A 22,358-nucleotide genomic window follows, 5' to 3' on the forward strand; every position below is an offset into this window, starting at 1 on the left:
AAATGTGCCACCACTGGGTGATGAGCCCTTTATAAGGACAGCCTTCATTATGCCAGGCTTATACGTGGACAGATGGGAGCTGTGTGATGGGAAGGCGGGACTGCATCAGAGCTGCTGCCACATTCCACTTCAAACCTGACCTTCTAGTGGTCCCACTTCATCTGCCACCCACAAGCCCCCTCCTGATGCATCACTGTCATTCAGAGGCCGAGGCATGCCTTGTTGCACCCCTATCTCAACCAAACAACCAGTCTGCCACACAGGCTGTGTGGCACCCCATTACTCCAAAGGCCTCTCACCTCCTATTTTCAGCCATTTTTCGCGTAAGACCACCACCCTTTCTTTCTGCTAGTGTTTACCCAATCACTCACGATGCCACCCCCCTTTCTAGTTTCCTGGTGATGAATGACCGTTGGCCGTCTCACTGACAGCTAGGCAGCTGATGCCACATAATTACAGTATCACCGTTTAGGCAAAATTACCAAATTACTCCAGTCCTCAAGAGGCCTGGAAGACTGACAGGCCAGCCAACAAAGGAAACACAAATATCTGAAAAGAGAGGAACATAGAGGACTACTTGGGCCTTTGCAGACGAGCAGTGAAATTAGGTTTGTTCTGTTCCTTGAGAGTGCACCCATTACAGCCACTGAGAAGCCAGAGTGAGTTGATTAGTCTGAAGAAGCAGAGGCAGTTTTACTCTCATAAATAATGCTAAAAAAAAAAAAAAAAACATCTGGCCTCTCCTTGATATCCGATCTTGCTTTTCACACCCAATTTATTCAATCATTAATTCATCTTGAAATTGTGGAGAGTCTAATCACAAACAGCTTAAAATTTCATGCCCAAAAGCAAGGTCTGACCATTATCTTTTATGCATCAAAGTTTTACTACTTTTCCAAAAAAAAAAAAATTTTGAGAAATGTTGCTCACTTTCCTATAATTGATTCTCTGTTTGATTCTATTTGCAAATTTGATAATAAAGATGAAAAAAATATCATTAAACTCCTACTTCTACTACTATTGAGGTACCAGACAAAAACACTAAAACCATCAGAACTGTCTGAGAAAGTCTGAGGTAGACCCCGTCTGGTAAATGAAGTGTGCAATGAAGTGATGAAGTGACATTTATGATGTGAGCGCTAACAGTGAGCAGTGGAGAAGATGTTGATTTAGCACTGTGTGTGTGGTTGAGCTCGTGATGGCCACCAGGGTTGAGTTAAGCCCCACTAATTTATCTACTACAACAAAGGATTTCTTTCACTCTAGCCTTGAATTCAAAATGAGGAAAAAAAGAACACCTTGTAACAGCCACACTGTGTCTATTTGATCCATTATGTCGAGATAAAGTACAGTCTGTTCAGCTGTCTGCCATGTTATCCATTTCATTTGTGAAAAGCACAGATAACAATGTTAACAGTGCACTGCTGTTGCACGGAAATCTCGTAAAATGTGTTATTTTCATATCTTATGTTTAAGGCATTACAGTCCTTCTGTGTGCTGGGAAAATTAAATTAACCCCTTGGATTATGGGAATCTCTAAAAACCCACTGGATAAAGAACAAAATGGGTGGTGGACGTATGGTGGTCAATCCAAAAACAAACTGTTTTGATAGTTACTATAACTGTGAAGAAAAGTATGAGAATAAAAAGGCAGAAGTAGTGTTTTTTTCAAGCAAGGAGTTAATTATCTTATCTTTAATTATCTTTTCATTGCTAATGATGCAGGACACATTAAAATGCATCAACACAATGAAGTCCAAACTTAAAGCAAAACAGTGAAGCATCTTGGTCAATGCAGCTCTTCAGCAAGATTAAATCATTCCCTGTGCACAAGTTTTACCCAAATTAACAAATTATGGGCTGTCCAGTGGCTCTCTGAAAGTCTCAGCCCCACTGTATGTGATGGGGCGGAGACTGCTTTGATAAACAAGCTCGGCAGAATGATAATGTTCTGGGGGTAATTTAATCAGAATGAGCTATATGTCACTTACTAATAGTGGGTACTTTGCTGTGATTTATCTGTGTTTGCTGAGTGGAGAGAGACGGAACAGACGGCCTGGTCTCCCAGATTAAATAGGGCATGGGAAAGATTCCTCATGCTATCAGGGAGAAAAATTTATCACAGGCTGATGATTAGTATTATTAGCACAGGTGCAGTTACAGTAAACACCAGAGGCTCCCATTTTGTACTGAGAGGGAGCAGCTGATAAAGAAGGAGGTGAGCTGAACTAGGTCTCCCAAAGGTGTTTTGTCTAACTATGGTCCCATATTCCACTGGAGTTTGCAACCAAAACTTACTGAAAATCTGATGCTGAAACAAACAGTTGAAGGAGCTATCACCAAGTTTGCTGAAACAACAATTCAGAATCTCTGGCTGTTTGGTGCATGTGTATAGTTGTCATGCTTATAAAATGACTTCTATATTCTAATGTAGCTATAGTTCAAGTGGGGCAATGAAAACCAGGAATAGGAATACCAAAAAAAAAAAAGACTTGTCTTGTGCTTGTTCATATAAGTCAAGAGTTATTAGGTTAAAGAATTATAATGTTAGGATGACTCAAGAATCATATCCTAAGAAATGTTAAACAGCCTGCTGCTCAATGAAATTATGAAAATGAATCTGATAAATCTGATGTTATAGGGCCTCATGATACTTGTTCCTTAATACATCACTAACCATGAGTGGATCAGCATGACTTTGATCGATTACACTGATAACCTTCATTTTAGCTCTGTAAGCTTAGTAAGCAGGTGAATGTTTCAGCAGAGAAAGCTAAAGAAAAAGCAGTCTATCATCTATTACATATAGTGTCACTTAGAATACACACAATAAAGGAACTGATTATATGTTGCAGCCTCTCCCAATGAGATAAATTCACAATATGCACCTACCTCTGCTTCATTAAAGCTTAAACTGGATAATACCATGGAAGGTTAAGGAGATGGCAAAAAACGATGTATGCATCTATTAAACTAGAAATCAAGCCTGTCAGTGTATCTGACAGATCACTGGAACTACATTACTGCAACGGTGCCAATTCACAATATCCTGTGCACATGGTTAAGCAGAGATGTCTGATGTTATTAAAGGCAAAACACCTCTGGATGCAACAACATGGTGGTTATAGACAGCATATGGATTCACTGCATACAGGAGGCCAACAGGCTTGTGTGGCAGCAGCAAGCCAAAAAAAAAAACAAGACTAGAGTAAAACCTAGTATGTGGCTGGTAGTTGAAAACTGTCATGACGTCATTGCTTCGTATTTGTCCACCATTTTCAGACTTTTATGAGACCAGGATATGCCTGTGGAGGGAAACCCTGACCTTGCGCTCACAGGGCAATACTGGCAACTCTACAGCAAGTAGCTAAGGTTTGTCCCTGATGATGTATTAGAAACTGTTCGAGCCAATTCATTTTTAAAAGAGCAACGGCCAATGAGGAAACTCCGACACTCAGCCAGCCGACTGATGGTGTAACTTCAGCCGTCAGTCAGTCACTGGCATTCGCGTTTCTAAGACTGGCCTTGCTGTTGCAGTCCAGGCAATAAACAAATGGCTGAGCTGTGTGTGTGGTTCTAGTGAAGGTTGCGTGCACAGTGGAGGAGAGTGAGGAAGTGCTTGGTCATTGTGGAGACAGAGAGCCAGCTGAGTATACTCAAAACAGTTAGCATCCAGTTTTAGATTAGAGAGTAATCAAAGGTTCGATGCTGAATGGATAAGGTTGTGTCTCCACACGATCATAGTCGGCTGGGAAGAGGCAATACTGAAGCGGCTGAAATCTATAACCTTACAAGTGATAAGTCAGAGTGAAAAGCCGTCCCATATGAATCCCAATGAAGGACTATTTCTCTGGAGGGACCAGTAAAATAGCAGACCATAGTATTTTCTCTGCTCAATGAGGTTAGACACGTTCAGGAGATAAAAATGAAAACAGTATTCATACAGTAAATGTGAAAGAAATTGACCCATGCATGTTTGGCTGATTTTTTCTCATAACTGTAACCACATATAATTAACAAAGATTAAAATGGAAAGAGGACACTGTTATGACAGCAACATCATAATACAAAATGTTAGCCCTTCTTTCATCTATCCAAATATGATTCATTATTTAAAGCATATACTTAGAGCTCAAGCAATAATGGATGGAGAGGGGGGTGAAGCAACACAAACAATAAACAGTACAAACGTTTTGAACTGTCAATCTAAAGCAGCCCAAGGGAGGAAAATAAAACTGGGTAAAAGATTTCAGATGAAACTGTAGAGTGAAAACAACCAATGTCTATCTAAAAGTTCCTCTGGGACATTAACTTTCTCAAGCAGACCTCTAGTTTGAACTCTAAATACCTTCTAGGTCTACTGTGACAGCTCGGGCTGAAATGTGTAAGTGCAGATTAACCTGCAAGGTCTTTGCTAAACGTTATTAGTGTGGACCTGTGGAGCAGCATAATAACGCTAAGATCCAGACAACTCTGTTGTAGAATTCAGTCACAGCAGATCATCCTCAGATGTGTCAAGCGTTTGCATTGCAAAAACACCTTATCACACACAGCAAATAAGGTGTTTTACTATGAACAGCAAACAAGATCGACAAGGATACAATTGCAGATTGTTATTGTTCAGTAACTTGTATGTTAATTATAGGAAAAGAGATGGAGTTATCAGGGTTTTGTTCTAATACAGCTTCTACTTTAATTCTTAAACAACCTTTGCAGCAGATTTAAGCTGCAGTTACTTCTAATAGCTGATGAAGTATTTATTTGTGCCTTTAGACTAAAAGGTAAAATAAAGACAAATATAATGTGCATGATAAGAGCCGTGTATTATCAACCAAATCTATCTTGATATTCGAGATGATTATGTGAAAAATACCTCTAAAGGGTTCTACCTTCCTTTCTTTTCTTTTCCAGAAACATGCTGGATGCAGTGAAAACACACTATCAACTTCCCCTGTTTTGTTAAATGTCCTCTAATGCCTGGCCTGAAAACACAAAATGGAAATAATCCCACAAATAAGAACACCATGCAAATTTTTTTTCTTTTCCTGTTCTCAGATAAAGTACCCCAGCCGGCAAAGGCATCATACCGGGCAGTTCTAGCAGACAGCCATTCAAACAGCTCATTCATTGCATCTTATAAGGTGAGAATTTATAAAGATACCTTCTGAACTATTGGATATTTTTTTACCAGATCCAACACAACCAAAATGCTTTATAAAACGGGTCTATAGCAAATGTTCACAGGAAACATGATGCCTGTATCGACAAAGCACAACAAAACAGGGACAGTATTATATAAAGATTATATAAAGAACGCTATTATATAAAGATTTCAGCAGTTTAAGTGGCACAAAACACCTGCAGGTGGTAAAGAGACTAGCATATGTTCTGTAGACAGCCAGAATGTTTTAACACTTATGGTTAAGTCAGTCGCAACCATACTGAATTGCTAAGATTAGTAGAATTCCTAAAGTTTCTATTGCATTTTTTAAATGATCCTGTTTTGACAGCTGAAGTGGGCAGAACATCTCAACTATACTTGACCAGCCTGTAGCTTTCCTTGCAGTCTGGTGTGATTTCCACTCTTTGTGTGTGTTTGTTCTGAAAACCCCATCTAAAGGTATCACATGGCCACTTTTTAGGCGTAGTTCCTACCTGAACTTAAAGTCACAGACAATGCTGCAACACAACTTTCAGTTGTACAGTCATAAATATGTGACTTAGTTTGTTACACTTGACATTGTTTTTATTTGATCATTAATCTATGAGTAGATGAGTAACTTGTCTAACATGAGGGCAAATAGACAATTTCCTTGTCAGATTGACATAACAGACAGTTTTTTTTTGAGGGGGTGGGGGTGGTTGGAGTCTTTCCGCTATGGTAGGTGGGTAATTACTGTCATTGATTAATAATCCTGGGCCAGCCCCATAATAATCAGTCCCACATGTGCTTGGCCCTCTTAAAGGAAAAGCTCATTTGCCACTGGGATTCACAGCCTAAACTGCTTAGTGGGATGTAATGGAGAGCAATTTTCTTGTCTTGAGAAAGAAAAAAAAAAAAAAAAAGGCTGAGATGGGGTGGGTCATTTTCCATTGCCTCAGCACATCAAATCTCCAAACAAGGACAACTCTGATTTCAGATCAACTGCTCTTTTCCCTGCGGGCAGTAAGTAGTTCTCCAGGACGCAAGGAAGCGTTTTATTGCTTACCAGTTATTTTGACGATTAGGTTTAAATTGCAATTTCTCCATTTCTTACAAAAATAACTAAATTTACCAGTGCAATCCTTTGTTAAGTGACACACAATACACTGTGGGTGATATCTTCAAATAACACTTAAGACTCTAAAAACCATGTATGATCAAGACTAATAGCTGAGTTCATAGTATGATGGATGGCTTATTTCCACGCATTGTTGGCAAAGTCATAAGATGACTGCTGGAGGTACAGTATGAAGCCAAACCCATATCCCTAAAATTTAATTAAAAGCAAAATGATTTACAGTTTGTTCTGAATTATTCTGGGTTTAGACTTACTTATTTCCAATTATATGCATTGGAACAGATTTCAGAGAGGGTGTCCCCAAAGAGGAGCGCTATCCTCTGGGAGATTTATGTGTTTATAGAAAATTGTGAAAAGCAGCCTCATGTTCAGGCAAAACTGGAAAGAGAATGCCCACGTTGGAAATATTGGGCTTTGCCAAGATGTAAACAGTAAATGGTCCGTCTGTCTGTGTTCTTCTCACTCTTGGGAAGAGTAGACGAGCCACCATCTGCAGATATGCGTCAGCAGAAGCAATTTTGCATGTGAAAAGAATGTGGACATAGAGGCCTGACGACACGTATACATTACATTTTGTAGATACATGTAAAAAATATATATATTATCTATGTTCTAGGCAATACAAAAATGTATTTAGGAAGTCATCCATTTTTATAATAATACTTACACAAGACCAAGTTGGTCTGTGTGTTATTTCTCTCCCTAACTGAGTCCTGACACTTCACTGTATGACAGTACCGTTTAATGAGTTAAATGTCCTTGGATTTGACGTCTGACAGCCTACAGATATCAGTCTATGAAAGCACTCATAACATCGCCAAATGTTTTTATTTTCCAAGCTCCCACTATGACCATTATAACATTTCAGTTGTCTAACTCTTTTGACAGACAAGACAATGAGATGTGAAAACCAACTCCACAAGCATGCTCTCGTTGTAGCTCCTTATTTAGACAGTGATTTCCTCCAAGCATATTCAGTTCCTGTTTAGGAGTGGAAAAGCTGCAGTGTAGCTTTAAAACTGCTTGTTATAAATATAACACTACTTTTGCGTGGTTTTAATACCCACCTCTGTCAGTTATCATGATGATCCGTCTACTCTGAATAATTACATGGGGCCGTTTGCCTAAGTTAATCATTTGATTATACAAATATCAAAATTAATTTTATGTCAATTTTAATCATTTTATGCATTTAGCTTTAGCCACAGCAAAGTGCCATCAGCATAACATTAACTTTCAATTAATCTAATATACACTGCCATTTCACTGCAAGCTTTTACCCTTTCTTGCTACGCCTACATGTAACATCCTTGAATTTCGGGAAATTCAAAAATGTGAAAATTGTCTGTTGTCTTGTTTGTTTACTTTGTTCCATGGTGAGGGGGTGGACAGACTATTATTTGAGATTTCATAAAACGAATAGATTGTTGTTTGCAGTCACAGCAGCTTTATAATGTGTGTGTAGGTGGAACAAATAAGTCAGAGACAGAAATTAATGGAAAAGGAACAAAATCCTAACAGCGGATAGACTTTGGGAATGAGTGAGATCTCTTGTCAGAGCTGAGCACTCACAAAGGAAAAGTCAAGCGGCTGTCAGTTTCCAAGAGCAGACGAAGAGAGACAACGCTGATGATGACAGTGATCAGAGTTGGAAGATAAGAAGATGATACCGGCTGGGAGTAAAGATAGCTCTAATATGAAATAACATCACGTTCAAAAAAAAAAAAAAAAAAGAACTGACTGTTCCCAGTAAAGAACTACACAATCTATAACGAGTTATCAGCACAGAGAAGGTGTTTTTGCCCAGAGATAATTACAATAACAGTACCCAGTGCCAGTGTGATTGCTCCCAGGTGACATTGCAGGTTATTAAATTGTCATGGTGAACCCTGTTTTGGCGGTGCAGACACTTGAACTGGCTGCCCACAAGACTGACTCACAGTTTATCTGCTCCATTTGTTTGACATCTTTACGACATACCGTATTAACACAACCTAATTTCATCTGGGCCTCAATGTCTTCTCTTGGCTGTCTCGTGGAAATCCTTCAGGGTTAGGTTAGGACTGCTGGGACGTTTGTCTCGACCGAATTACACCAAGTGACATTTCTTCCATCCCATCATGTTTTCCATTTCAAGTTTGCGAGGAAAGAAGCTTGTGACTAACTTTAAAAGTGACACATGTGCTACTGACAATGACCTAAAGAAATTAGATGAGAAATTTCTATGATTTTTTTTTGTCACACGTACACACGTACACACCGCAAACTTTCTGAGACTTGATAACAAAATGTTACATCTATGACGGCGACAGAAACAAAGAAAACACTGCAGTCCCTCTTCTGATCATTTATGGCGTGACAGTAAGAGTTATGTGATCCGTTAACAGAATAAATCAGGGATGAAAAATCAATCAAATTAAGCAACTAATAGCTCCCTTAATGTCTTTGTTTGTGTGCAGATGACACTCCCATCCAGCCATACAACAAGCACCAATCATATTAATTATCCTCCCTATAACAACTCCCCATTTATTACAAATGAGTTTTTCAGAACTAATAAATTATGATTAAAATGTTTTTATTTTGGACATTAAAAGCACCCCAGTCTGTTTTTGGAATGCAATGTGACCCCAGCCATTATGAACAGGTACGCAAGTGTGCATATACAGTACGTGTGTGTATGTGTGCTTTGATTTAGAGTTTAATTTGCAATTCAATCATGTTTATCCAAACTTCATAGAAACTACAGCCTCAGTTCAAAATATTGCACATTTTCACTCATTTTCAATCCTCCGTAAAATCCAAACAGCTATACTAAAACAAAATGTTTTTTTGTTTTTTTTTCATTAGCAGTGATTTTCTGCATCAATGCAATGCCAGCGTAGTCCACCGGCTGGTTCAGGAGCTTTAGGTTTGAATAAATGAGGCTATTTCATAAAAACAATATAGATTAATGATAGATTGTACAGCGTTTCACTGCTCCAATGTTTACCACTAAATCTTAATGTTCACTAACTGGTCAGGTGATGTCGCCCTCATTGGCAGCAGTTTTGATTAGAGAATATTCCTGCAAGGCACTGCCACACACATTACAGAGCAAACAAAGAAAAACATATTAATTACTGATACTCACGTTTTGCAGGGAGATCATAGCCACAGGTGATCTTGGCTTTGCCGGTGTCACAGCCGTTTAGTGAGTGGCACTCATCATACAGACAGGACCCTGCCGCTTTGTGTATGCAGCCGTCGACTGGAACACAAACAGACGTACAAGGAAAGGTAAAGTCTACCTGATGAGAAATACACAAAAGCAGGCACATGACATATCTCAAACCAGCTGGGCCACTTATCGGTTTGTGTGCTGTATCGCGTCAAAACAAACAACCTTTTACAGGAACAGGACCAAGAAAAGGCTGAACATTATGTTTATGAGTTTGATTCTGGTTACTGAATCTCGACATTCTCAAATTATCTCCCCAGCTCTTTATCTTCTCTCTGCAGGGAGACTGGGTCTGCTGTAGTGTGCTGAGCCTGTTGCTGGTAAATATTGACGAGCTTAGGAATGAAATTAGCTGGGCTAGGATCTAATACCGCCTCCACACACAGTGAAAATGAGACTGTTCTTCCTGTAATCCCTCTCCACTGTCAACAGCCATATACAGTCAGATCATTAACTGTATTGGCTGCCTGGTGGTGGGAATCTTATATCTGTCCCGTCCTCCGTGGTGAGTTTGTTAGGATGTGGATCTGTGTTCTGATTCTGTCGCAGTCCCTATTGATGCGTGTGTCCTGGTTCTACGGAGACCCCGATACCCCACCCCCACCCCCCGCCCCCCTAAGGTTTTAATTTTACCGGGTTAAGGCCGCAATGCACGTGATTGATGGCACGTCTTACACAAGAAGGCAGAGAGATAGAAATCCACATTATCCGTCTCTGAAAGCCTGACATCCCTCCAAGAGCATGTTATCAATCACACTGAAACATCATAAAATCCTCCTCAAGTTGTCCTGTAAAAATCCTCACAAGCCATTAGAGGATAACAGAGCCAGGAGGAAGAACAGTAGCAGCTGGACGAACAGACACAACAGTGTCTTTTCTTTGGTTTCTCTTTGTAAAGACTTGGCCGATGGAGAGAACAAGCCTCAGACTAGCTTTATCCATCAAAGCTAAAATGGTTGAGAGTTAAGATAGCCCGCAGGATAACCAATGTTTACACATTCGGAACTGATGAAAGAAAAGAACTGAGGAGCAGATAAAAAAAAAATAATAATAATGTGAATTTATTTTGCTGATAAAAGACAAAATGTGACTCTAATCACTGTCTTCATCTGTAATGTAATAATTATTCCACATACAGAGCCAGGAAAACAAAACTGCGAAAAAAAGGGCTGGAGATTAGTTATACACTATCTTCAAAAATTTAGTTTGCTTCACATCATCAACACAGACAAAAGGTCTTTTGATGAGGGATGGTCCTTTTCTGAGCTCCTTTCAGTTTCTCAGGGAAGAGTCAACGACAACAGCTGGGCGGAAGATTTTCTAGCTCTATCAATCATCTTTAATGGACTGAGGGACAGGCAGTTGACAGAGACGAATCCTGATGGCTTTTTGAAAAAGTAACATGAGTCTGACAGTGATGTGGAAATGAGGAGGGATCGCTCCGGTGACAATGAAAGCTATTTAACACAACACAGAGCGGATGTAGTGCTGGTTGTAGGATGGCATTTTTATAATATCCACTGTGCAAACAAGATTGTCCATGATCATCAGACACACTTATTTGCATCATAATTGCTTCTTAACATCTCACAAACATGAATTGCTAAATGCACAGGCTGAGGTGAAAGCTCGGGGACTATAAGCTCGCTTCTCATTTATGAACACATAAAGTCGCTCCGCCCATTGAACAAAACCTTTTTCCATCGTGTTGTATTACAGAACTGAATTAATAAGATTTCAGCACCTAAATGTGCTCACCTGATAATGAATCTGTGTCACAGCAGTGATAGGGAAGTCGACATTATCTAATATCTCCATTTCTACAGACAGGCCTCCTAGTCACTGTTTGCTTTTCCTTTCCAGCTGTCTGTTTTATACATAATCTTTGCATAACATGCACCATATATCTTCGTTTTGATATGATCTATGTATTAAAAGCATTTGGAGTTTAGTTTTGTTGAACATCTGAATATATCATCTGAATGCAGGTTTCCAATCCCAATGTGATACAGAACATTAAAAAGAAAAAAAAGGGAGAGAGTTTGAAGGTAAAAACATACAGTTTGCCGTTCACATAAGAGCTGAAAAGTTATTTTGCAGATGCTTGATTCTGTAAGCATATTGTGGGCCTTGTATATTCTGGCTTTGTGACCTTTTGACCACTAAACTGGAGCAGAATCAGAAAGTAATATGAAAAAAATGAGACACTGAAGTCTGCACATCACATAACTGCTACACCACAGATGAAAACTTGACCACTGTCAAGTGCTAATTGCTTACAGATCAGGTAAGCAGGTCATTTTACTGGCTGATCTAGCTGACTCATCCGCTCACTAAACATGCCAACTGGTTTCAGTCTTTCAACACAGCTGGCATCCTCTCATTTAGGTGAACTAAAGTGAAAATAAGAATCTATAGAGAGTACAAGGGGTTGCACTACACTGGTCAAGCTGTAAAAAGAGAAAGAACGATAATGACGTCTTCGCAGACTGATCAATACAAAGAATATTTCAGTTTGCATTTATTTATCATAATAATAGTAAAGTGATTGGGTTGTTCCTTTGAAAAATACCTTGTTACAACTTGAAATCAGGCAGGATAGACAGCTCAGGAACAGGAAAATATACTCCTCGAACAGGTGCAAAGTGAACTATGATCTTTTCGTGGTCACATAAAGCCAGCCAGGTTAGGAAAATTTAATAATGCCCTCCTTCAGTTTGCAGTGTTCCCACAGGAGCCCATCCTCCCCAGACATTTTCTCTCATCACTTCCTAGCATGGCTGATCTCTTACCTATGAGCACCTTAGGAACCCGGCGCACAAAAGCATACAGGGTTCTGTGTTTCATCTCAGTAGCTGAAGAATTAGATTGTAGATAATAGTTTCAGCTTCCATTTCAGTGCTCCTCCTGTGCATGGTTGCATAAGCTACTGTGACTGTGAAACTCTTTCTGATGCCACTGAGTGTGTCACTGTGCATCTAGTGTCAGCGAGTCCCTACGAGCCTGGAAATTTGTTCGCAGCGCCTGTAAATAGAGAGGAAGATGCTGAACTGATCTGGCTGATTGCCAGAATCTTGGATGGTACGGCTACAGATTTAATTTACCTGCTTTGCTTAGACTGCTTCACGGAAAGGGTGGTGTACAACAGATGCATCGTGGGTAATATGTGTGTGTGTGTGTGTTTCTGTTTGTTTGAGAAAGAGATATAGAGAGGGTTAGGAAAGCACTGAGACAGAGAGAGGTTTCAAAACGTACTTTGTCACTTCAAATTCAATTGCAGTGGCGTGCAAGGCAATCAAAACTTGATTGTGAATACATTTTTCTGTGTTCATTATTTAGGCAACTAAAAGCAGATCTGGGTTCCCGTAAGTGGAGATATGACCCACATGCAATTTGGCCATCAATTTATTTTCTCGTTTAAGTGGGATTTCAGCATTATTCCCTGCAGATTTCTACATTATGGATGCCTGCAACATTACAAAGGCAAGCCGCAGATTCTCATTAACGCAGAATGGCATTTACATTCACTTCAGAAAGGAGGACAAGTCAGAGCAATCTCCAGTTGTTCACAATGAAACGTCAAGAATCAACAATCACAAACACTGCTGTATTTTGATCACAGGTTTCATATTAAATTCTGATCATGTGCAAATAAAATTCCATTTTCACGTGGACGTTAACTGAATTTCTGCAGCTACACAGTCTAACCTCATAGTAAGTAAATTTCATGTGTATTGTGAAGTTTTGTGATCACCCATAGCCCTGTGTGTATGAGTAGTTTTCAAAAGGACTCCTGAACGCCATTATGCCTGTGTCCCTACTCCATTATACTTAATAGCAATAATCACATTCAAATGCCCCCCCCCCAAAAAAAAACCTGCACCACAGTACTGAAAGGCGATCAAAGCGACCTCTCTCTCATCTCCCAGCTTTCAGCCTGAGTCACACGTCAAGCAGAAGCCCTGAGATGAACGTGTGCTCGACTATGTGATGCTCAATCAGTGGTGCCCAGCGCTATATTTCTCCTGCTCCTGTTAAGACTTCTTTATGGAGGACATTTCATTTAACAGGCTTAATATTCAGGCAGCAGCATCTGCTTCTGTCCACCCCTCTACTGGGCTTCCTCAGCCCCCGTTGAAAAATATAACAGTTAATACCTCATCTATCTCTCCTTGCAGCCTGCCACTGCTTTAGGCTGGGCCTATGTGGGACAAAACATTTATTCATCTTCTCTTGAGTGCCTTGCTCAGAGAAAGCTTCCCCGAGCAGCCACTCCAGCAAGTCTGCACGGCTAATGAAGATAACTTTGAGCTGTGGCTGGACGGTATCCCTCTGTACTCATAATGGGAACAAGGAGAGAGCAAGAGACAGAGGGAGAGACATATTGAGAGAGACAAAGAAGACGAGTGTGTGTGCGTGTGTGAGTGTGTGTGTCAGTCTAGAGCAGTTTGAATTAGTTACTCAGCTGTAACCTTGGCTCCTACCATTGTTGAAGACACCTCTGCCTCGTCCTCTCAAGGCTCCGTTCCCACATGCATTAAGGGACTCAGCAAAGCTCTGCTTACTCTCCCCGGGCTTCTCCCAGGCAGCCCGAAAACCAAGGGCTTTCAATCGCTCCCTCAGACACAATGAATACCTGCTCTGCTCTCATTACAATACCCTGCTTTTCAGAAATAGTGTCAGCTGCAATTTTCTCTCCTAATTATTTTCCGCTCCTCTGAGGGTTAGGTTCAGGACTGGAGCCAGAGGAGGCAGTATGGGCTGGGCAGGAAGGAGGAGGAGGGGGGGTTGGGGAGGTGGGGGGGGGGGGGGGGGGGGGGGGGTGAGCTGGATTCTACCTGGCAGGATATGGAAAAGTCTGAATATCAGTCCATAATCTAACAGAGGGGAATAGGTAGTACTCTATTCCAAGGTAGGCCTAAACTTTAACCCATGTGTGGGTATTACCTGCTGAACCACTGAGTCTTATACACCAGCTCTTCTTGGGAGCAGGTTGGCCAGTAGGAACCAAAACTTTTATCAGTACTCTCTCACACTGAGAGTCGTGGTTTCCACACACAACCAAACCCATTCCTGAAACTATTAAGCCATATATTCCCTTTCACCTATTTTTTTTGTAGTATCCATGGCAACATCATATTTCCTCTCTCCTCGCAGCACTTTCAGAGCTGTACACTGATCAAAGCCCCTCCACGATTCCACCTCTGTGATTTACGACAGCATTTTCTACTCAACTAATTTCACTGAAGGAGATAATGACATGGATTAGTTGCTAATCAAGTGCCAATCAGAGATCTGGCTGAACTAAATGTCAGGTGGAATATATTCATGCTATTGTGGTTACTCCCTTGTGATACTGGATTATGTGTCCTAATCGCGGCAATTTTGGATGCAACAGGAGCCAGAGCTCGCTCTCTACTGTAACCAAGTTCCCAGGAAAGGGATAATAATCTCCATTTTACCTGTAATACCCAGGTAAGCAGGGGATTTGGACTAATAGAATGCCAGGCAGATAGTCACAGATGTTACTCTCCAAAGTGACATAAAATACCTGAGGCTTACATGACTCACAATTCCCCTGGCACTGCTATGTAAGCAGGAACCAGAATAAATGACACAACAATCACAGGTTTCACTGCAACGCAGTGGAAACACTGTTGTTATTATCGTTACGGTTCAGCCCAAGTTGACAAATATGTCAGCAAGGATTGTAAGTGTTTTTCTCGGAAGAAAGAAACCCAGTGGGTTACAGTTTCAGCTTCAACTATTATAACATACAGTAGGATGTATCAACAACAGAGCCAACAATAACAGCTTGAGCCTGGTTTAGAAATGTAAGCATGTGGCTGAAAGTTTATCGGCTTGAATACAGAGAGTAACACTAAGGACCTGTAAGTGGTGAAAGAGAAACCTGTGCTGAGGTGCCCTTAAGCAAGGCACGTACGTTGTGTTTAGTTGCTCAGTGAAGTGGGTTAGTAGCCCACCGCAGAGGATTGTGCTTCTCACCTCCGCGCTGCCAGTGTGTCTAACTTCACGAGTAACCAGCAGGTCACTGCTGAGGAAAAAGAATATGTGAGCTTCAAAACACATAATGAATCGACTCTCGGAGGTGATTTTAATTGAGATGTTTCCCCACTAGCAAGGTTAAAAAAAAAAAACTACTTAGAATAATATTGTTATACTGTTATATATGTTATATTGTTCTTGACAACTCATGGCTTTGATCCCATGTCATAACCTGCTCTTTTCCACTGTTACTATTAATGTCTCCTTTCTCACATCATAGCTGTATTAGAGTAAAACAGCCAGGATTATTGCAGTTGTTTAAAAACAGAGCTTCTGGCAGCATTCACAGCACCTTTCCACCTCCTGCTGACACTGTGATTCTTGGATCGTGTGTTAGTCAGAAGTTATTTCAGTGTACCACAACACAGTTAGTTTGAAAACAATTTAAAAGATAGCTGCATTAATGTTACCATGGTACCCGGTTAATCTTTCTGCACCGCACTTCATGCCATATGTAGATGTGTTGATCACGCTGAGATTAAGCCTTCCAGCGATCAACTCACTGTCGACAGATTTAACTCAGAAAATGAAATACTTTTTTTTTACCAATCATATGAGTAAAGGACAGTGAAGCTCAAAAATACTGACGTAGTATTTTTGTGCCTGTATTTGTACTACTTAACCGCACTTAAAACTAGAGTTGGTTTTGAGAATCAGGGGCTGAAGTGAGACATATTAGGAACACACACTCTTCACGCTGTTGTTCCCAGGGCTGTAAAGGAGTGCCAGGTTAAGTTACCCCAGCTCATGTGACGCTGTCGTTGGAAACCTGGAGGCCGACAGCTGCGGACGACTCGGTGCCAAACCCCAGCCGTGCTGAACTCCCTGCGACAGTAGTGACGGCCCTGGACCTCACATTTAAAGATGTTGTTTTAACTGTTCTGTCTTGTTGTTGCAGGACTCTCTGTCTGAGGTAGCGGAGTCATTCTGTCCAAGACGCACACTGTCTGCATTCTTTACATGACAGGGGTACTGTTTATTTTTCAGAGTAACTCCAGGCAGGTCAGTAGAACTTTATTTGGATTGTCCAGTGCTGATTTTCCTGTACTGAGCTATCAAAAAAAAAGTTTTTTCCCCTGCAACTAATGAGCTCGACCCCATTTTAAATCCTAAAACCAACCCTAAAATTAGCCCAGACATCGACTATCTACAGACACAAAATGAGTTTCACTTTAAATTCTGTCGATGTTTAAGGGGTAAATTGTATAGGGCTGATAGGGCATTGAGTATGAACAAAGGATTATCGAAATTAGGTGTGACAAGCTGCCCTGTTTGGTTTCCAGGTCTCTTTTGTGGTTTGCATGCCTTAGCTATAACGATTTGTATTTTCTCACAGCACGGGGGAAAAACTGTACAGACCTAAATGGACTTGAATGGGTGGTGTTTTGTTTTTTACAACTGTAACAAATATATTTCAAGATACCAGTCCTGTCATTTGGAAACACTTTTGGCATCGTCTCAGTATCACAGACTGTGATCACAGTTGCTTACATAATGGTATCCTGCCTGATGGAAATCCACTATTTCAGTCTTCTACTACTCCATCTAGGACTCAAAACCGTTCTTCCATTCCTGGGTGTGAGGTGCCCTAATAAACACAGATAAACACAAACCTCCTCTTACAGCTTCCTCTTCCTCCTTCAATATCGCACTCATTTTTCACCTTTGACTCCTCATCCAGTCTCTCATTACAAACACGCACTCTGTCAATGTGGCTATTATCGCCTCGTCTTCTAGGTTAGATTACCTTTGGCACCCCAGCTTTACTATTTCTGCCACGGGAAAGAGAGGGAGTGAAGGTGAGTGTCAGTAGACAGTATGGTATTAGAGACTCTCAGATATTTTTCCTTCAGTAAAACCAATATGAAGTGCAACGTGTGTCCATGTGTTGGTGTACCCACAAATGTGTGTGTCTGTGCATGGGTATGATTCTCGCTTGCAGAGTAACCTTAGTCATTAAAGCCTCTGTAAATGCTGCATCAGAGCACAATGTAAATGAAAACCGCCACTCCTCGTTTATGCGTTTCATCTCGTAGTTTATAAAATTAAACACATTTTCATTGGTTCTTTGGGTTCATGGGAGGAATAGAAGGATTTCTGAGCAACTTAAAACATCATTAACAAGAGTAACATGACATGAGGTTAATTCTGACATCAAAGAGCTCTCAGAGCAGGGTAGCAAAGCACTACATCTCTGGTACAAAAGGCAGTCAACATGGAACCCACCACCACCACCAGGAAGCATCTCCTATCAATAAGCTTACCACCTATCTCAGTGGGTGAAGGGCAAATCAGCTGCCAGAGAAGATAAAATGAAATATGCTCTTTCCTAATTTCAAAGTATGATCCTGCTGCTGACCACTAAGGGCTCCCCTTGGACTAGATCAAGAGTCAGAACCAGCTGTGAATTATTGATTAGATACATCATATTTTTACTTAACATTAATGGAGGCCTACTACTTCTATTGGCACTGCTTCTTGGAGTCTTTCATGTTTTTAATGTGTTTTTAGTATTATATTAATGATAGGAAGCTGTATCAGTCGGAGGCATCTTTTTGTTCCTTAACAACATACGGCCAACTCTCTTCAGATGAGGGACTATTTGGAATCAATAGAACACACACACATTTTCATCCAGACATAATTAAATGTCGCCTCCTGCACAAATTGCCCTCTTTGAGAAATTAGGCTAATAAGGGACACACTAATGTTAAGAAAACACAGCTAGAAAACACAACCCCCAGAGCGGATCCTGGCCAGTTTCATCATAAATTACTTCCCTGCACAAAGTTCATCTTTGAGTCACCCAAGAGAGCCTGCTGCATGATGGTAAAGGATGGCTTTTCTAAGAACGACCTGGCTAGAGGTGAGAGTTGGAACAGAAGCGCTTTGTTCGATGCATACGCTGCTCCAAGAAGCAACAACAGCAGACAGGACTAGACAAATGCATGTAATTATTGAGCAATCTGAATAGCCAGCTTTAAGGCCGGTGAGGAGAGAGAGCAAGTTTAACTGCTGCTTCAGACTCTTGGATCTTCAGGCCAAACTCTCTGGCAAGTCCGTAATTGCGGAAATGAAGAAAGATGGAACCATTCAGTGAAAGGCCACTGCTTTGGATTAAAATGCATGAACAGCTGTTGCTATTATGCATGGTTCTTTGGGTTTGCTGGTGCAAGGCGCTTCTTCAGCAAAGCCTACAGCTTTGTACAATACATTAACATTTGCAAAGCAGCACGCGAAGCATGTCAAAAGCACAGTGAGCTATGGAATTAAAAGGTCATCATCGTTTTGTATTCTTGTGTTTCTTGATCATTAACCTTATTTACCTGTGAAAATTGAGGCTGCAGATTGTTTTTTTTAAATCCCTGTTCAAGTACAGCAAATAAAGAACTATGGCAACATGACTGGTCTGTGGACAAGAGAGGACTGAGAACAATTTAGATCATGAAGTGGAATTTCAGGCATTTTAATGACATTTCTGTGTTATGGCTGTTAAACTAGGAACAATAAACATTTGGGCAACAGTAGAACCAAAAAGCATTTTTCTAACAATACTATTTTCTCTTGACTGTTGGGTTAATATCTAAGCATATACTCTAGTTATTGCCGTCACACCTGTCTGCTTGCTCCCCTTATCTTAAATATTGTTATATTTATTGTTTATTGTATAGTTGTTCAATGTAATTCTCGCCTTAGATACATTTTATCTGTATGGTCAATAGGGAAAAAATCTGGATTTAAAGATGCGCAGAAGTTAAATTAATGTGAGCCTTTCATCATAAACATCACTGTGATGTCTGCCTGAAGAAAGAAGAAGCCTGAAAGAATTAAGGTTAAGCCACAAAATCAATACAATCATAGGTAAGTGTTTTTCTTTTCTTTCAAAAAGGAGATTACCAGACTCCAAATGATTATCCATTTTCCATCACTGTAAAACTGTAAACAAGACGATTAAAAGGAGTGAAAATTGAATAAAATGAGCAAAAACAAAATGATTATTTGTCTTATGATCCTCAAGTAAAGGTATTTTAGGAGTGAGTGGATTTTATGATCCCCACAGATTTCAGTGTTGACTTCAGAGGTGTGAAAGTGTAAAATGACAGCATTAAAGTTTAAATTCAAAATGTATTAAGTTCTCAAGTGTTATTCAGCAATTACACTGATTGCTTTTGCATCAAAAACAAAAATGCAATTATGGAGATTCCCTTAACTGTAGCCTATAATTCATGATAACCAGAGTACTTGTAAAAAAAGAAAGAAAGCCTCAGTGTGCCTCACTGCTACAAAATCATTACCCTTCTGTGACTTAAAGTAAGCAAACAAAGAAACAGGCCACTGGGGCCACAGCTTGTGATAGCCAGCATGAAATCCTCTCCTGTGATTTATCTGACAGGACCCTGACAACTTTCTTGCAGACTCCCAAAGTGTGCTATCTATTAATTGAGCCTGTGTCAGCACAGGGGAGATTAAGCGTCCGCAGCTGCCCACTGAAACGTCTTCCCCGGCCCCAGCTGTGAGACACAAATCAAAGGCCCCGGCACTGAGACGAACCGGCAGAAAGCAGAGCCCACCTCCATACGGGCACAAAGCTCAGCACTAATGTCCTGCCATGATTAACCGTTTTGCGAATACCTCTAGAATTGTGCCTGATCACGACTGTTCACCAAACCTGATAGATTTTGACACTTTGCTGATGATTCAGATCAATTCTAATGAGCTGGGTATGATTTAAGAGAATATTTGCTTTGCTTTATACATGTACAACAACCACAACTGCAGCAGTGCAGCTCTGTTCCCCTACAGGTCAAACAATGCATCAGTGCTTGGCAAACTATTCACAGACTTGACTTATAAGCATGCCTATGATTTGCCTGTTGACTCCCTGTCCTTCGTAAATGATGCTGCTGGGCCTTTCTCCCCAAGCTCCGTTGTAGTAAAAAGCTTCTAGCAGACCTCTGGGCTCGCTCTCAGCTCCCCACATCCTCAGTTAAAGGCCTATCGTCCTCCAACTGCCTCTCCTTGTAAAAGCTCTGTGTGGTCTCAGTGCTTAACTAGTGGCCGTGGCCTGGCTCCACCATGTGGGCCTCCTTGCTGCAGAGCCAAGGATTAACAGAAATGGGGCTTTTATAATTATACCGTCATGATTCCAGGCCTTTCCTGCTGGTCCTTTTAATTAAGTAGATAATTTTTCTCTGGGGAAGACCAGCCTTAACATACTTACCGGCTATTTCAAAAGCGGACTTTTCTCAGAACTGTGGCAAAGATCTTCTTCATAAAGCCTATTAATTGTTATTAATTAATAAAAAAAATATCATATTTGTGAGAAAGCCACCGCTGCATGTGATGCAAACTAACAATAACCGGTGGGGGTATGTTAATGCGACTGCTGAAGCGTTTTCTTTGTCTTCCCCCCACCTAACTGTAAAAGCTGACCTATCTCTGAAGGATGGAGGTGAATCTTGGAGGGTAATAGGGTCTTCTGTCACTCACACCTTTGTGAGTGACAGTGACATGTCTAATAATGAGGGAGATGCCTGGTCACCCTCCCATTCAACCATTTCACTGAAATGACCTATCTCTGCTATCCGGTGGGCAGTCACGCACCCAAGCAGCACACACCTTGCTCTGGAGAGGTTTTATAATTCAAATGGAACGCTATAATGGCCTCTACAGTGACAGCATTCAGATAGCTGCTTGTTCACAGCTTGGCTTACTGCCCATTAATTTTGAATCCCCACCCCACCCCCACTAACGCAGCCCAAAATGTTTTTATGATGTACACCAGGAAGCAGTGGATATGGTCATTTGGAGACAAACAATATTCTCCTGGTTGAACAGTTTGTAAGAAAAGAAAACAAACTAAAAAAAAGAGTCGACGTAATTTATTTTCCTCTCTTCTCAAGTACAAATACTTATTTACTCTCAATCTAGAGAAAAGCTGAAATAATGAAAAACAGACTTTATAGTTTTTGGATCACAGAAGACTTATTGCTACTTTTAAATGTAACACAATGTAAAAAAAACCCATCATACACCACTTTCTGTATCATAACCTGGCAGAGCTGGATATCAGTTACTGAGGCTGTGACGGAAGCCATTGACCTTCCCGAGATGATATGTGGACTTACAATACAGTGCACTGTCACCTCTGAGAATATTAGTTATCAATTCTGACTTTAAATCTCTCAGGTCAGCATATATGTCATCTAAGCGGTGGAGCAGCAGTGATGGATGTAAAAAGAATAGCAGGCTACATTCTTTGTTTTGGAGCTAATCTGATGATTTCCTTACAGCCTCTTAAGCAGGTTATGATCCATTTTTCATGTCTTATACTAAGACAAGATATATTAAATCCATTTATGGCATAATTGCTGATGCCATTAAAGAAGAGCTTAAGATATTATTAAAATCAGATTATTTTGCATGTCAAGGCTGACTGCACCTCAAAACTAAGACACACACAAGGGATGGGAAAAGGGGAAACTGATGAGCTTATTTACCACTGTGTGTGGGCAGAGACGTCTTGTTGCACTGCAGTTTTTTTTTTTGTTTTTTGTTTTTTTGCAGTAAACAGTATAACTCGGTAAGCCATATATTTGGTATGAGAGTAGTCAGAGTGAAGTGGTTTTGGGTCAAAGGATCTCCGTTCAGTGTTGTGTAACCCAACCAGAAGCCAGAATTCAAGACTGCTAATGTACTTAGTGTAGGTCTGGGGGGTGTAAAAGATGGCTTTGGCACTATGTAATATCTGGCACTGAAATACAGTCAGTATCCAAATGTACTGTTTGGAC

General features: G+C 40.5%; 1 protein-coding gene across 2 annotated transcripts in view; it reads right to left on the reverse strand.

Moving 5' to 3' along the window:
• The window catches only part of macrod2 (mono-ADP ribosylhydrolase 2), a 387,793-nt gene that overhangs the window by 215,147 nt on the left and 150,288 nt on the right, over positions 1 to 22,358 (reverse strand). For both annotated transcript variants that reach the window (XM_041049346.1, XM_041049345.1), the window contains exon 5: positions 9,415 to 9,531. In XM_041049346.1, coding sequence (XP_040905280.1) covers positions 9,415 to 9,531 — 117 coding nt within the window. The remainder of the gene's footprint in view (positions 1 to 9,414; positions 9,532 to 22,358) is intronic.

The sequence above is a fragment of the Toxotes jaculatrix genome, chromosome 11 (genome assembly GCF_017976425.1).
Source record: "Toxotes jaculatrix isolate fToxJac2 chromosome 11, fToxJac2.pri, whole genome shotgun sequence".
Lineage (NCBI taxonomy): Eukaryota > Metazoa > Chordata > Actinopteri > Toxotidae > Toxotes > Toxotes jaculatrix.